This window comes from Mastigoproctus giganteus, chromosome 11 (assembly GCF_048544385.1).
Source record: "Mastigoproctus giganteus isolate SK-2022 chromosome 11, ASM4854438v1, whole genome shotgun sequence".
NCBI lineage: Eukaryota > Metazoa > Arthropoda > Arachnida > Uropygi > Thelyphonidae > Mastigoproctus > Mastigoproctus giganteus.
The window spans coordinates 47,866,557-47,884,228 of record NC_143585.1 but is presented as its reverse complement, the minus strand read 5'-3'; the positions used below and the strand labels follow the sequence as shown (position 1 = coordinate 47,884,228).

The 17,672-nt window shown below is 36.7% G+C and overlaps 1 protein-coding gene across 1 annotated transcript; it reads right to left on the bottom strand.

The window, feature by feature from the left end:
* Window positions 1-343: 343 nt before the first annotated feature.
* Window positions 344-11,714, bottom strand: LOC150077979 (uncharacterized). Its single transcript, XM_090384283.1, has 5 exons — window positions 11,666-11,714; window positions 11,265-11,360; window positions 8,178-8,317; window positions 5,829-5,912; window positions 344-763 (listed from the first exon to the last, which is right to left on the bottom strand). The coding sequence occupies exons 2-5, from the start codon at window positions 11,347-11,349 to the stop codon at window positions 407-409; spliced, it is 666 nt and encodes a 221-aa protein (XP_090240409.1). The 5' UTR covers window positions 11,350-11,360; window positions 11,666-11,714; the 3' UTR covers window positions 344-406.
* Window positions 11,715-17,672: the final 5,958 nt, after the last annotated feature.

The window sequence follows — 17,672 nt, the reverse complement described above, 5'->3', positions numbered from 1 at the left end:
ACAACTTGCTCATATGTTTAGGATGTTATTCTGTTATTTTAATAACATCTTTAATAATATTATAGTGTATTTAGTAAATATTTTATTTTGCAGTACGTTATGTAGAGGATACCGGCATACAACAAATGATGTACACAGCTCTAATGCTCTATGCTAAATGCTTATCTTCTATAACAAAAAGACAATACAACGATAATTTCTCTGCTTATTTTAGACATTTAAAACTTATTTTATTTTATTATTTCAACATACATTCTTTCACCGGAAAAGGAATATAAATTTCTTTCATTATTCTTTCACTTTTCACATTGAAATTAAATATCCATTTTAAATCCAAAATCAATTTCGATTATTTATTTTTTTCATAGAGCTTGATCATCCGCTGTAACCACAAACAGTAGTTCCATTAAGGGTAAGATGGCCCATTAGTAGATTCAGCTGTGGTGGTGGTTTCATCGCAGGATTCGGTGGTAGTTGGTTCAGGTGTCGTTGGTGATTCAGTTGTGGTTTCATCGCAGGGTTCGGTGGTAGTTGGTTCAGGTGTCGTTGGTGATTCAGTTGTGGTTTCATCGCAGGGTTCGGTGGTAGTTAGTTCAGGCGTGTAGGGTGGGACAGTTGGGACAGTTGGTTCGGTTTCGCATGGTGGAGTGGTAGTTTCAGTTGGGTAGGTTGTTGGTAATATGGCAGTAGGTTCATTAATAATGGTAGAGTCAGAAACGCAATTTTCGGTACCTTCAGTTGTCATCATCATGGTGGTCGGCATCTGCAAAAAAAAAAAAAAAAAAAAGTTTGCTAAAATTTAAATTAAACTAAACGTGCTATAATCAAATGAGGGTTACAAAATTGCACCCAATTATCCCACGTTAAATTTTGTGCTGCTGCCTCTCTTGACCGTTCGCATAGGGGCATCCATGATTCTTTTGCTGTGAATAAGCCATAACAGAATAGTGTACAGATGTTGTTTCGGGGAATTTCCACAAAGCCGATGCCTCTGACGAAGTAGTCATTATGGCTTTCCCAAACTTAATTTACTTCTGTGTTTTTCTTTCTAAGTGTGTCTATATCAGCCAATTATGCAATGCGCAGTGGGAGTTCGTATTAGTATTAGTAACGGCCGCATGGTGCAAGAAAGCCTATGGCTTATGCTGCACCAACCAAAAAAAAAAAATCCGAACAAAACAATGATAAAAACAATAAATAAATAAATAACTAAATAATAATAATTAATAAGTAAAAAAAATAATAATAAAATAAAAAATAAATAAAAAGGAAATTAAACCTATCATCCTATGCGCTTCCCTTACCCGAAAGTACTATCCAGATGCCCTTTGAATTTCCCCAAACTGTCGGCCTCTACCACCCATGAAGGCAACTTATTCCAGTAATTTATAACCTAACTTGTTCCCTAACTTGTTCCCAGCAACAGATGACCCATACTTACGCTAGACTGTCGTTGTGCTTTCCTGGATGAGCGCAGGTTCCTGATTACTTATTAATTTAGAATTTTTAAATTTTTTTCATTTGTCAAATTTTATTTTTAAATTTTGCTGGTTTGTTATTAGCAGAAAGCGTCCTCTTAAACAGTACGTGATCAAATTTCTCTAACGTGTTTTAACAGAATCTAATTTCTTCAAACACTTTCCATTTATCTATACAGTAGTCGCTGCTTTTAACTGTTTAACAAATTAAACTTATGTACAAACCGTTTCTTACTAGTATCTTACCAGCGGTGCTCTTTCTGAAGCATTCTTTTAATACACACACACAAAATTCCAAAAAAAAAAAAAAAAAAAAAACTGTTGACTCTGGAAGATACCACCCAGAACATATTTGGAGAGAGCGAGCGTCCCCCACTCCATCTGAACCCTTAATTGTAAATAAATTGAACAAATGAGCCAGACGTGGATGCCGATCTGCCGATCTTAGCTATTGCGGGAAGCAGGGCTCCCCGCAATAGCAAAGATCAAAGTCAGCCAATACCAACCAGTAAGGACAGAGCAAGCAGATAACCCAAACTGGAGTAATAGCCGAAGCTTTGGGCCCATAGTATGAACGGCGGATAAAAAGCAAAAGTCTGTCTTCTGTTCTCAGAATTAGTCCTTGGTTCTGCCATATGGTTTCTATCTCATTAGTGATTCTCCTTAACCCAGATGTTAAACTCAGGACATCGGCCTCTGGTGTACACATGTTAAACTGTGTAGCAAGTGTCGTTTTTTTTCATTTATATGAATTTGCATTTCCGTCGCTATCCAGGCTCTTGCCCATCAATGTCACATTTTCACTTGCTTACTATTTCTCAACATCCAGTTGGTTATAAAACCAAAAAAAAAAAAAAAAAAAACAACAATAAACAGAGCCCATCAGGTAAACTAAATAACGAGATTATAATAAGGTCCACGTAACCCCCTGTTGCAGTTGTATCGAGATTGGTCCAATAACCAATAGTCAATAGCCATCTATCCAGTGGCGAACCTGTGGTTGGAAAGAGCTCGTTGAAGCGAGAGGCCAACGGCTGAGAAGAATTGTAAAGGGAAACAGAAAGGTTACATTCAATGAAATAACAACCTAATATAGAAGTGGCAAATAAAATGTCATTTCAGAAAACTCGACTCGTACCTTCTCACAAGTGGGCTATTGAAGTCAGCGATCGAATCAGCTAAAGAGAAGAAGAAATAAGATTAAAATGAGATCAGGAATACTAACATTTACACTAGAAAGTGGATGATTAAAAAATATTGCCTGGCCTAGAAAATCCCATCCCTTCTGTTTCTCACTAATGGGTGGTCCAGAATGTGACGTAAACAGCATAAGTCCATGGACCAGTTTTGCCAGATATCAATAGTAAAGGCTGGTAGTAGCGATATCATGGTGTAGGAAATGATCCTGCGGTGCCTTTAAGTGGAGCAAAATATGAATAGTGCAGGTTATCTGGAATTTGGTTTTGAGCAGACACATCTCTTCGTGGCTGCTACCTATTCATCTGCGGATGAATTCTTCCAACTTATTATGCGCCTTGTCACAAAGTTAGAACTGTACAGAAATAGTTCCAAGGACAACCAATGATTTCAGCATATGTTAGCAAAGAAAAATACATGGGTTGCATATAAATTATAGGCGAAAGTCTATGTTAGATCTAAGCTAGTCTGTAATCAGGCCACAAAGGAGGTTAGGCAGGCAAAGTCAGATTGCGAGAAATCTTTGGCAAAGGATGCAAAGACTTATTTACTTATGAAAACTCTGGAATAAAGGGAATGAATCAGATTGTTCCACTTGATATTGATTGTTCGACTGTTGATGATCCTACTTAAATAACTGACAAACTGAATATGTGTTTTCCATCTCATTCACACTTGAAGAATTCTCTAGAGAAGTGGAGGCCAGTAGTTTATCAATTCTATTACGGAGCTAAATGGTTTTATAACAAGTGAGAGGAAAGTGGAGGAGAAATTGTTGATGTTAAATATAAGAAAGATACCCGGGGTGGATGGGATCTATCCAGTTATAATAAAAGAGACAGCAAAGGAAGTAAGCAAAGCCTTAGCCATAATTATGAAAGCATCCTTGGATTCACCAGAGGTTCCCAGATACCGGAGAAGTAAAAATGTATCCCAATTGACAAAGGGGATTCAAGGGGTGACACAAATGATTATAGACCTGCTAGTTTATCTTCTGTTCCGGGGAAAGTAATGTGGTCATCGGTTAAAGAAACAATGCAGGATCATCTAGACAAGATTGTACTTACAGATGAAGTATGGGTTTGCTCAGAGGAAATCTTGCCTGATTAATTGTTGTGTTGTGTAGTACGATGTGGCCACAAAGGAACTGGATACAAAAATAATTTTAATATCATATATTTGGATTTCAGGAAAGCTTTTCATACTATTGCACATAAAAGGCTGCTATAAAAATTGGAGTAATTTTGCTGCTATGGATAAAAGGATGCAGGAGTGAGAGAAATCAGAGAGTGGTAATCAATGGACACTGCTCGTCGTGGAGTTATGTTATTAGTGTAGTGCTCAAGGGCTCAGTTTTGGGACCATTGTTGTTTTCTGAATTGATCAATTATATTGAGATCATGGAGCAATTTAGAGCTATAAGCCTCAGGTTGCGAATTAGTTAACTAAGTGCTCTATGATCTTAATTACTTGCACACCACTAGGCATCTCTCGTATTGTGGAGCTATATTTCGCAGCTGGATTGTTATCATTGGATCACCAGGTTATCTGAACACCCATCGATGAGGGGCCCACAAGATCCGAAACGGTGCCGTTTGAGTGTTGGTATCCGCCGAGAATAAGTAACAGTAGTCTTCTCCATTGGTGAAGTGTTACTTATTCGAAGTAATGCAATATTATGGTAAGTCGTGAAGGTATTCACAATATGAGATGTACTAACTTACGCTTCAATGATATTGATGAAGGTATAACAGACTTAATTTCCAAGTGGGGAGATGATACAAAGTTAGCAGAATTGTTAATGACGGTATGCGGCTTCAACAGGATCTATAAAAATAGGGCAGATCGGCTGACTGGTGGTAACTGAAGTTATATTAAGAAATGCAAAGTCTGCCGTGTTACACTCAGTTTAATGGAGAATGAAAATTACCTAGGGGTAGGTGTGCAGTCAGATATGAAGTTTTCAGATTATTGTGCAGAGGGACTGCCAGAGCAGCTTATGGGGTTTTGTCAATGACATACAGAAACTTTGCTAGCAGGGAGAAGGAGTTGATTATCCCCTTGTATTAGACAATGGTGAGGCACACTTTGATTACTGCATACAGGTCTGGAGGCCTGATTTTCGGAAAGATGTAGAGCTGCTGGAATAAATACAGTGAAGGGAAACGAGATTGGTAAGGGGAACAAAGAGGTGCTTTTACTAAGAAAGGCTTAAGTTCTGCAAATTGCCGCGTCTGGAAACTAGACACCTGTGAGTTGATCTGATTGAGATTTTTAAGGCTTTGAATGTTTGAGCAAGCTCAATGATGATGAGATTCTTCCTTTTGCTCAGATTACGCACTTGGACATAAATTCAAATTAAGGAAAGTTTGCAGAATAGATCTGCGGAAATTAGCCTTTATCCAGAAAGTGATTGATTGATTGCTGGAACTAAGCCTTTATGTAGCTAAATGGTGAGTTTGATGACGGTGTGTGCAAAGTGGTTTTACTTACAGTTGTTATTACTCTGTTTTCCCACCGTACTCTGTCTCATTGCTCGGTCACTGGCGTGTAAGAAGGTCTTCTTGCTGGCAGAGCTGTTTTCTAGCATGAATAAATATTTAATAAAATATGAACCAGACACGATTTAGCTAATACGATGAACTATCCTGTCACAGTTAGTGGATTGGATCAGAGTAAAATGCAAAAACTTCGGGAGGTGCATTATGACCACAGAAGCCAATGCGCCAACAACTAGCAAAAGAAAAAAAAAAAAAAAACCCAGTTATTGGAGAATGCGCGGGATGGAATCCCGTCAGTGACACAAGGAACTTATTTTTCAGTCCGTGGCTGAATTAGTCGGTCTCAGTGGTGGAGAGCAAGGTTCCTCTCCTCCCTCCGGAAACTTTAGTTTATCGTCCAAAAGAAATGACATATCGACCAGAGAACACTTGCATTTTACGCTCATTTTACACACTGCCAGATGAGTGTGTTCTCGAGTGGCCCTAATATGACTTTAATACAAACATAAAAAAAATAACATACATAACATCTCCGGTGGCCCTAATATGACTTTAATACAAACATATAAAAAAAAACAACAATAATAATAATAATAAATTTTTGTAAATTCAAAGAAATCAAAGCATTATTATTAAAACTTAATCCACTTACTGGGGGACACATCATAGAATATGAGCCTATTGACACAAGTCTAATTCCTAGAAGATGTACTTCTACTACTATTGGTTGCAATCCCTGTAGTAAAAATACAATAGTTTTATGTCTTTTATGAGAAAATATAAACATATGTATGTAGCAGTAAAAAAAAAAAAATATATATATATATATATATATATTCAGTTTATTATTAGTTCGATATCGATTTCTACTATTGTACATACTAGGTACATTAAAATGTTCCCAGAATTTTATTATAAACTATTAATGAGTGAACAGTTGAGCTTATTAACATAATCACTTTCAAAATACCTTCCTTTTGCGCGTACCTGCACTCTTGTTCCATCGGTCTTCCTAAAATTTGAAACATTCTTTAAAATCTTTCGTGAGCTTGCGTAGGGCCGCCTCGGTGTTATGATGTCATCCACTGTAGCGAAACGCCGGCCCGGAGACCCCATTTTCAGTTTAGGAAACAGCCAGAAGTCAGACATTGCAAGGTCGGGAGAGTAGGGAGGCTGCTAAGTGACTAATTTTTTTCGCAGTCAAGAACTTACTGGAGAACAGCTCACAGAATATCAGCCTACTAACAAACCTATTAGCCTCTTGAACAGCCATCGCCCTTTTCATTTTTGAAGTCGGCTTCGCCTCGCACTCTCACACGAATGTGACAACCTCGAAGTAGTAAGCAGCAATAATACTGTTTGTTTGATATTTGGTTTTTAGGAGCATTAGCAACTAAGGCCATATTGCTCCGGGATATGCGGTGGTCATTCCCTGACCTTTCCGCATCCTCCGTATTTGGTGGTGACGGTCTCGAACCCCGGTCTAATCAAGAAGCGTGTGCTAAGCACTGATGCTCCTTCCCACCTGGCTACGCCCGCAGTAATACTTCTGTCCTAGTCAAATTCGTTGTGTACTATACCCTTATAGTCGAAAACAACGATCAGCATGACTTTGGCGTTGGAATTTGTTGCATGAGACTTCTTGGGCCTTGGGGACATTTTTATGTTCCACTCTCATGATTCCACCTTGGTCTCGTGGTCTCACACTCAACGTTTATCCCCAGTGATAATTTTTCTTAAAGCTCGGATCCTGCAGATTTTTTTTTTTCCTATGTTTCTCTATTTTAAGGTAATTATAGCCTGAGGGGTAAATCACCTTCCCATCGAAGTACTTCAAGTGTTTTGCAAAAATATCTGCAATATCTTTATGATCAAAAATGCGTGTACCTTTTAAGGTTATTATCATGATTTTCGCAGTAATTGTGTTATTTGAGAACTTTCATATTTACAAAAGAACTACATGATTCCTGATGTTAATACACTTTTCTTTTGGAGTCAATGGAATTCTGTAGCATTTGTTTGGTAATATTTTTGTCTTTCCTTTAGTTTTCATAATCATTAAAGGACTTTTTTGGAATGTGTTTTCTTATGGTTTCTGTGAAACCTGTTTTTTTGTTTATTTTTCTATTACTTTGGAGAAAAATGGAAATCTGCTAAACTTAGTTTAGCTTTAGTAACATTAATTCCAATTAACTTTACAAAATGTTTTTTAACTTTACAAAAAAAAAATCCATAAACATTTCATTGACAGAATAATTTATTTGTAAATTGTTCCAGTCAATTGAAGGAATGTTGTTTAACAAAGTGGTCGAATTCGCGAGTCGAAAGTTAGAAAAATTTACGTTCTTAAGTTTTATATCATAAAGTTATATTTATATATAAGAGCAAAGCGGCATGATCGAAATTAGAAGATCAATCACTTTACATACCATTTCCGTATAATTTGAAAAAAAAAGAAAGAAAAAAATAAATATATCTAAATAGGGATGAATTTTCCCGTGTAGGAAATTCTACATATTGTAGAATGTTATATTCTGCAATGATATTAGTACAAATAGTAAACAGATTAGATTAATAATTAGATTAGATTAGTTTAATAATTAGATTAGTTTAATAATTATATTACATTATATTAGTTATTAGATTACCTTAGATTAGTAATACACTGGATTTTTTGTAATGGCTTCCTTTATGTTTTCTTCAAAGCATCATCTCCATAAACTTTCTATAATACTTGCACGTGTCTGTAGCACTTTAAAGAACTTGATGTTAGCACTGTGTTCAAACCGCGACATTCCACAATCACTCAGCTGTGAAACACGAGTGAAGTGGACGAGGCATTTCTCACTTGGCGTGCGTTCGCACCAAATTCAACGTCAACGCCCCACGAAACCTTAGGGCCGTTGCGCAAATCATATTATCACCAGCGTGCGATCGATTGTGGGAACTTTTTGAATGCACTACGTATACTGTATTTAGGAAATTCAAATAAAATACTTACATAACAATTGGAAGGAATATGGATCGTTCCTGAGACTGTGCATTTACAACCAAGGCATACCGACAGTTTTACAGAGATTAGGTTTCCAATTTTCAGAACTGCAGTTACTGGGAGTGGAAGTCTAATGAGAGGGAGTGCGACTATAACATAAAACGAGAATATAATTCAGTCATTTCACAGTGATATGTAGCGATAAAAAATAATAATATCATACATAACAAACACACAACTGGTTTTTAGAATCATATTTTGATATAAAGTAATTTGGTATTTATAAAATCTGAACACGAACTCTAAAAATCCCTAATTCTCTCCTCTGTTTTGAAAAGCGTGGAGAACTATGAGTATAAAATGAAATACTGAGGAGAGCTGCAGCATTCGTGCGAATATAATTAGTTATGATTGTTATTTGGAGCATTAGCAACAAAGGCCATATTGCTCCGGGAAATGTGGTGGCCATACCCTGACCTTTCCGCATCCTCCGTATTTGGTGGTGACGGGCTCGAACCCCGATCTAATCAATAAACGTGTGCTATGCACTGCTGCTGCTCCTTCCCGCCTGGTTACGGAGGCGCCATAACTAGTTATATAATATCAGTGTAGATGCACCATAGTTAACCCATAAATTTGAACTGCGTATGTAGTGTAAAAGGCATCATTTTAATAGTATCTCATATTATGGGTGCCTTCACGACGAAATAGCTGGTATTGCACTACTTCAAATAAATAATGCTTCTCTACTAGAGAAGACTAGTGTTATTTATTTAAAGAAGAAACCACCACCCAGAAGCAATGCAACATGTCATCACAGTTGCGAAGTTATATCCACAATATGAGAGATGCCAAAGGGTGTTGTGAAGTCACCCACAATATGAGATACTATTAAAACGATGCCTTTTACATTACATACGTAATTCAAATTTATGGATTAACTATGGTGCATCTGCGCCGATATAATATAGTTAATTACCAAAACCCATAAGGATTATGCCTTGTGTATTTCGTTTTCAGAATATAAGTAAATACAGAATCATAATTAGCTCAAGAGGTATATTTCATAATTAAAATATAAGTACTCCAAAAATACAAAGAAATAATGAAAAGGGCTTTCTCAGGATATTCTCCAGCTCGGCATTACTATAATCTATGATTCCGAAGGAGTATGTTAGCACTGGGACTACATAGGTGTATATGGTTCTAACCATGTTCCCTCCGTTCAGCTTTGCTTTGAGCAGGCTTCTGAGTATCTGGTGGTAATTTTCCGTCGGGCAGACCTTGGACTACAACCGCTGAGCCTACATTATCCCAAGGTATTTGTAGATCTCTTCCCCTGCCATTGCTTCGATCTCTTTATCAGTCAGTCTGTAGCTGGCAGCTTCAGCCATCTATTTTCCCCTGGCGCAACCCGTGGGTCTTGCATTTGCTTAGATCAAATTACATCCTGATGTGATAGCTGAAATCTTTGGTGAACCGGAGTAATTTCTAGAGTTGTTTCCTCAGTTACCGCGTAGAGATTGATGCCATTCATGTACATCAGGTAGGATAGAGTGTACAGGATTTTTCCTTCTTTCCTTGAGGTTATATCCATCTTTGCTGTTGTTGAACATGGTGGACAGCGGACTAAAACTAAAACTAGACTATTATATTGGCGTCATCTGGAAAGTAACTTTCAACTACCCATGTGTATTGTGGCTGTAAATTTCATGTGGTGTTTTCTGGTCGATTTGCCTGCTTTGCTGGAAGAAAAACCCTATTTTTTTCCTGGCGGGGGAATCTTGCAATCTACGCCTCGCCTGAGACCGACTAACTCATCCACGGAGTGAAAAAAGGTCATAAAAGTTCTTTGCGTCATCGACGGAATTCGAACCGGATCATTTTCCATCAGTTTTGGGAGGACGGTTACAATACCTCTACCCGCGCAGACAAATTACATTGAGCTCAGGACATCTCTCTGAAATGTTCCTCACTTGATGGGGATCGGTCTGTTTGTAATATTATCGACCTTATTCGTAGTACTGAATTTTGCCATGGTTGCTTCTAGGAAGTTTCTTACTGTCGGATTGACTTTGTATCTCTTCAGTTGTCTGTTATCTAGCTATGAGGCATGGAGTCGAAGGCCTTACAGCAATTTTATAATGTCTTTATTGAAATCAGCGAAAATTTTACATGTATGCCTGACGTAATGCCCATAACAGTAAAAATGCTAGGGGTTAATCGATGTAGGCAGTGTATAGGTTGTGTCGCTTCTTGTGTGCTTACTCTGCAATGTCACATTAAAGATTAATTGTTCCTTACTTGAATCCTTCCTTCTGTTCGACCATAATGTTCTGGCTCTCCGAGAGGTCTGATATCTTCTTCGGTCAGGATCGTATACATCTTTGGGAGGCAGGTGTTTGACCTGTATTTCGCCGGGTTTCTTGTACCTTGGTCTTTAGCCTTCAAATATGTGATTCGTTGAATGAGAATTTCTGGGATTGTCTTTACTGCTCGGGTGGCCTATTTTCGCCTTTCCCATGTTGTCCGATACTCCTGTATAAGACTATTTGGTTTTCATTAAGATTCGGTTGTCTATCGGCGTAGTCTCTTGCTGAGTGCAAAGATGATCTGCGTCAGTCTGTCTGAGTATCATCCTATTCTCTGATTTTTGGTATTGCGTTTGCTGGAGACGTTTTCCCTTTTGAAGATGCTCTTCATTTTTTTAATAAATTTATTAATTCTATTACCCCGTTGGTACTACGTCAATTGGCCTGTCTTGGCTCTTAATTCAAAAAACTTTGAATTAACATGTCAATATAATTTTTCTCCTATACTTCTTTTGTTATAAAAAACAAATATTATCGCAATTATGGACTCCTTAAAATATATTAAGTTTTCCTTCCAATTTGGCAAAGGAATTCATTTAGGAAAACTGTTATTATTCTAGTTTCCAGCGTCATGCAATTGAACCATATTAACAACTTTCGTTCACTTTCCCCAATTTCAGTTTTGGCAAAATTACTTGAGAAAATGTTTCCCAGTAGAATGAAATTATTTCATCTAACCAATTCTTTTATTTTATCTAACCAATTATTATTATTTGTTACTTACTTATTTGAATACAGACAGGGCCATCAGTTCCTGGCTCGACATAGCAGGGAGTATCATTCTTAAGTGTACAACCACAAACGCTCATATCTCCGAAACCTGTATGATGCGAATTCGAAATTAAAACAAAAATGAGATAAAATAAGATTTAATCTCATAAAAAATATATACATGCAATTACTTATTTTTTCAAAAGAATTTGCCATTTCATTTTGAACCGGCTGGATAATCTCAGTCTGACATTTCAACCACTTTAAATTACGCTTATTGGAAAAGATTAGTTCAATTAAACAGAGTTTAGATTAAATCTGCGCCATCCTTATGTAATGCAGCTGATTAACACCAATTTGTAAATTCGTATAACAAAGCAAAGTTCAATTTAACCTATTGAGGACAATACTTACGCTGGGATCGACATTCCGCAGCAAGGAACAAAGTCAGGACAACTGATATCAACACGGAATTCATAACTGAAGGTCCAGGTGTAGAATACTCCACCTGTACGTACTCAAGTCTGCATTTTATGGAAAATGCTAGCTGCACCTAAACCAATAGAATGCATTGGGAAATCACCTCCCACTTCCGAATGATGCTACGTATGCATTTTATTAGAATTTTAATGAGGGGGTTGGCATAAAGCAATTGGATAATGCTGGTGTGCTGTAATGAGGAAAAGACAAATTTCTGAATCATAGGAGACACGTAGTTTCTTCTATTCATAAAATTAACTTAATATAATCTGAAATGTTTCTCTCTTTGTTTTTTCATTCTCTCTCTCTATCTCTCTCTCTCTCTCTTTCATTCGATCTGTAATCTCTCTAAAGAGAGCACATCGTGTCCTATATAATCAGAACTGCTTAATATTTCTTTTGTTTAGCGAAATTGTATCGAGAAAATCTACATTAATAGCGAATGAGTTCTTTTTCCAAAATATTTTTTTTAAATAAGTGAATACAAAGATATAATTTATTTCTTTTGAGTTGCCATTCTAGGTGCATTTTTTTAAAGTTGAGATCCTTAATAGGATGCCAACAGCTTTTTAACAATGTTCGTTCTGAAATGGTCCTATCTTTCGCTGTTTTCTTTTAATTTGGAAATTTTGATTTTATTTTTCTAAAAAATTATGATGATTGCATTACAATTTTGTACAGTCAGATTTTATTTGTCAAGCTGCTTAAATTCTTAAATGAAAATTAAGTCGCATACTAGGACTAGTTGAAAAGTACGTCAGTACAGGCGGTTGTAAAAAGGTATTTAATCACCGCACAATGATATGACGTTGAATGAAGGCCCACTAGGATATCACAAGTCGACATGGTCACCCATCTCATCGAGGCATTTGTTCCAACATATCATGATTGCAGCTATTCTTGTAGAATAGCTGCAGTTGTGTGAATGGAACATTTCCATTTAACCAGTTATATCATTATCAGCGTTTCTCTTTTATTTCTGTAATATTTCACTATTGCGGAAAAATCACAATTTTTTCTCAAAACCAAAATTGTTACCTTACTTTTCAAACAGCCCTCATAACTGTAAACGATTCGCAGATTTCGTTATCAAGTTTCCAACCGTTATTTTGACGAGCATTAATATTTATAACACGTGGATCTCATGATGAGTGATAGCTATCTGTTTTGTCGTACATCAATATATTTCCTCCTTTGCGAACTGCAACTAAAAGTAGTAGTTGTAGTTGAAGAATGAAACTTCAGTAAATTCAGTTATAAGTGCAAATATTTTATGAATCTTACACATTTTTTTCATTTTTATGGATTTTTTCGTATAATTTTGTTATCATTTCTGAACGGTGTAATTTGTCTCTCTACAGCATATTTTTATTGTACTATTTTATTTTATTTTTTGTTTTTAAATGTGTTTCGAGTTGTGAGTTTACACTGAATATTTTAAATATTTAAATTCTGATCTGCCATTCTACTGAATCTCCATCTCTTTTTTGTAGAAAATTTGCAGCATATGTGACAAAACTCTCCTTATATTTGTTCCCTATATATTGGGCCTTTTTTCATACAGTGCTGATAAAAGAAGATTGTGTTCTAATATTAATGCTGTATAATACTATTTTTATCAAATTTTATTTAAAAATGTCTCTTTATTCAAATAGTTGTTTCTTTTATAAAATGTGCTTGCATGAGAAGAAATTACTCTACGATTTTAACTTGAATACCTTAAAAGAATAAAGTAATTTAAGTTTTTATTACTTTTAAATCAGGGATCAGTTATATCTGATATAAATATTTACAAATCATGACAACTGCGTAATAAAAAACAGTTTTTATAAAATTTAAAAAAAAAAAAGTTTTTCAGATGATTTTGATTAGGAAGTATGTAAATGGGAGTTGACAGATCTTAAAATAAATTAATAAAAATAGAATATCTTTGGTCGATAAAATCGGCCAAATAGCACACCCAATTTAGATATACCATACAGATACTCCTCATGACTTCAGTTGCTTCAGTGCTTAAACTAAAAAAAAAAAAATAATAATAAATAATAATAATAATAAATGTAAATAAAAAAGGAAGGAACTTCTCAAAACAATTGGCTATTAAGCATTAGAAGTAGACACCAGTTTACCACCACAATGTTAATAGAAATTAACTAGAGTTTATTCCACTTGCAATCGTTTTGTTGCAGGAAACACAGCTGCTAGCTGATATCAGCGAAGTAGGCTTATCTAATACGATAACAGCAAGTTAGTTAATGTACACAGTGCGCTAAAAATATGTGGAGTGATGAGCAAAGCAGTTTTAATGGGGTATGGCAATACTAAACTATACTTGTTGTTCCTTTTTTACGGTGTTTTAGCCGCATCAGCAATTTAAAACATATTTCACCGTTTATGTTATGTTTGTTCTGTGGCCGGTTCGCCTGGTTGTTGGGTGAAAATCTGTTTCCAGAAAAAACAACCCTTGCCTGAGACCAACAAACTCAGCCACGGAATGAAAATAAGAAAAAAAATTCTCGCTTTAGTGATGGGATTAGAATCCCGCCATTTTCTATGCAGTGAGAATGACTTTTCTTGTATATATTGTGCTACTCGCGAGATACACCACACACCCTACTATCTGAACAGAAGCGACAAGTAGCAATTAAATTCAGAACTTTCAACAGAGCAGATCTTGATGAAACTTGATCCTGCTGTTATATTCTACCAGAACGTTCGAAGTGTAGCCAATATGCTGCATACCTTACAGTCCCTCCTTATAGCTGAAGAATACATTGCTTTGTGCCTATCTGAAACATGGCTACATGCAGCCAAACAAATTGCCTAACTTTCCATAGCACATAAATATAATATCATAACAAATTACTGAACCCACAAGAAAGGTGGTGGTGGGGTGATATTATGTGTCCGCAAGCGGCTTCATATCACCCATGCGTGGAGGAGCAACTCAAAACATTTTGAGGCCTTGAGTATCTCAATATTAGATAAAAGTAGTCAATATCCAGAATACCAGGTGCAGCTTGTGGTAATCTACATGCCCCGAGATCACAGCTCAGAAGATAGAGTAGAGCTGTACTATTGGATCATGACTCACAATAAAGTCACTTCACCTATCATCATTTTGGGCGACTTCAATTTGCCCCTCCCGGAGTTCAGTAATGAGAAGGAAGAGCTCACGAACCTGTTATCAGGAATTGGTCTGAAAGAACTTGAAACATCACCAACAAGAGGATCCCAGCGGCTAGACCTCTTATTTCAGAACATTGTCGGAGTGATCAGTGCTCCCTCCCAAACAAAATCCTCTTCGGACCATTCACCTTTTGTTATTGGCTCCCACTGCTTTGGGCATCACCCAGCATACTTTCATTCAACACATAAGGGGGGATCAACCACAACCGAACTCCTTCAAACATTTGGTAGAATACAACGCGCTCTGAATAGTGGAGATCAACTAGATGTAATTTTTATGGATATTTCTTGTGCATTTGACAGACTCCCCATCAAAGCCCTTCTAAAAATCTTGCATCACTATCACATGATCAGAAGCCCCCTTCTTGATACAATTGCAGCTCTTCTCACCAGCAGGCAAACACAAGTTTTGCATGACAATACAGTCCCATCATACACCCTGAACAGAGGACTCCCTCAGGGTGGAATCGTTTCTGCTTTACGTTTTGCTGTCGCCATTGACCCCTATCTGGCACGACATGACAATTTCCTATCGTATGCAGACGACCTCAAGATGTTCATTCCTTCCAATGATGGTCGCAATTCACAGTTAATTGCAAATGCTGCTGCTATCAGACAACTTGAAGACTTTGCCATGTTCCTAAATGACATTGGACTTGCCCTAAACCCGAAAACGATCGCTCAAATGTCATTCACTATGAACAGGCTGAAGAATGATATCAGTATTTTCCTCAATGGGCATCCTGTTCAGAGTGTGCAACAATACAAAGGAACCTTGGTATGATATGGGATGAAAAACTCACCTTTGCCCCTCACCTCGCAGAGACAAGAAAGAAACCCTTGGGACTCTGTGGTGTGTTAAACAGGAACTGAAAGGGATTCGAAGTTCTACTCTCGTAACACGCTATGTAATGAGATGTGTCTCTCCCATCGCCCTTTATGCCTTCCCTGTTCGGTCTTCCGCGCCAGTTGAAAATCTCAGGAGGTTCCTGACTGTGGAATATTGGATCATGAGGTGGCTTAAACGCTACCAGGGAAACACGTTTACCACCTCTAGAAATACCCTTCAAGAAATTCTAGATTGGGTACCCTGACAACTGAGTCTATCGAAAATGAACATTTCTACCCTCTCAAAACTCATCAGCAAAACGATGGAAATCCCTAGCATAGCTGAGATTGTCTTTCACCACCAAAATTCTAGCTAAGCCCGTCGACATATCCAAACTACAATGCAGCCACCCAGGAACAGGATAAAATCTGTTGATCGGATGTTCCCTTCCAATACCATAGGAATGTTCCTCACAAAGGAGATTTGTGACCGATTTCATAAAGAAAAGAACTACCAGATTGCGATTGTGCATTGCGTGTACACCATCCTGCCCAATACCTACCAGATCGATATTGGTAAAAGAAAGGTCCAGACCAATTAACCATACATCTCAGGAATGCTGGGTACCGGATGTCAGCTGCTGACCTCTAGCAGTTACCTCTCGAAAGGAAAAGAGTCCATTGTCAAAGTGAGCCCAGATCCCGATAAAAAACAGACAGAATTCTCAGTTTCCATTAAGAATGAAACCCAATAACCTTTCCTTCCTGAACAAAATAATTCCAGCATGAGTCACGCCTTAACCCCTTGGAGATGTCTGGTATGAAAGAACCAACTGTGTTTTTTCCCTTGATCCGAGGAATCAGTGAACTCTCCTATCAAAAGTTCAGTTTGTCCAATTCCTTATAGTTATGTAAATGTCAAATATCAATTGTACATATTTGTACAGATCAATACTGTCATTATTATTTTTTAATTGTAATTATTTTATGTTGGTTCCTTTTTTGCACCCTTAGAGCTTGCATGCTCTTCAAGGGGTGTTTGTAAAAAGCAATAAACTGAATAAATAAATAAAAATATTTTACCAGCAAAAATTATTGTAAAAGTAATATTTGAAATCTTAGAAGATTATGGCTTGATCTAACTCTTGATTTTCACATCCTGAAAGTTTAAAAAGCATTTGAAAGGGATCGCTTTCATAACAAAGACGTGACCGAAGCTGCTCAACCTGTCTTGACATATAAACAGTTCGTCCAAGTTATAACAAATTCTTCAACAATGTTGAAACTCTTGTACTGAAAAGAAAATGAGTATTGCATCGAAACCCAGTACCATTTTGAATTATATTTTCTGTAGTTTTTCAAGGGTTATTCAAAAAAGAAATATTTTTTGAAAAACCCTTCTATGTATCCTTCAAATTTCTGATTTTACTGGTTCTGTTCATATACATGGAGAAACAATGGACGTATTTGACGTTCGTGGACATGAAAAGATATCCTTCATTTGAATTGTACACGCCTTTCATGAATTGGAAATGAACTTTTATTGCGACTATTTACATTTAATATATGCGCCATTGGAGGCAATTGATGATTCTTTCTAGAGATAGGAGGCACAGATTGGAGTTTAGCGGATGTTTCCGAAACCTCGCATCTGATTTTCATCATACAGAGAGTACAGGAACTAAATTATCAACTTTGCAATTTTCCTGATGTACGTACATTTCTAAGCTGTGTTCATGTATGTCTTCTGCTAGTGTCCTGAGTTCCTCGTACATGGTAATACATATTTACTGCGTGCAAAGTGTATAAAAGTACTTGACCCGATAAATATATAATAACAATTCTATTATTTAGAATTACCGTTAATTGAATACAATAAGTGGAAAGTAAAGTTTAGTTAAAAGCACTTGGTATGAATTTATTT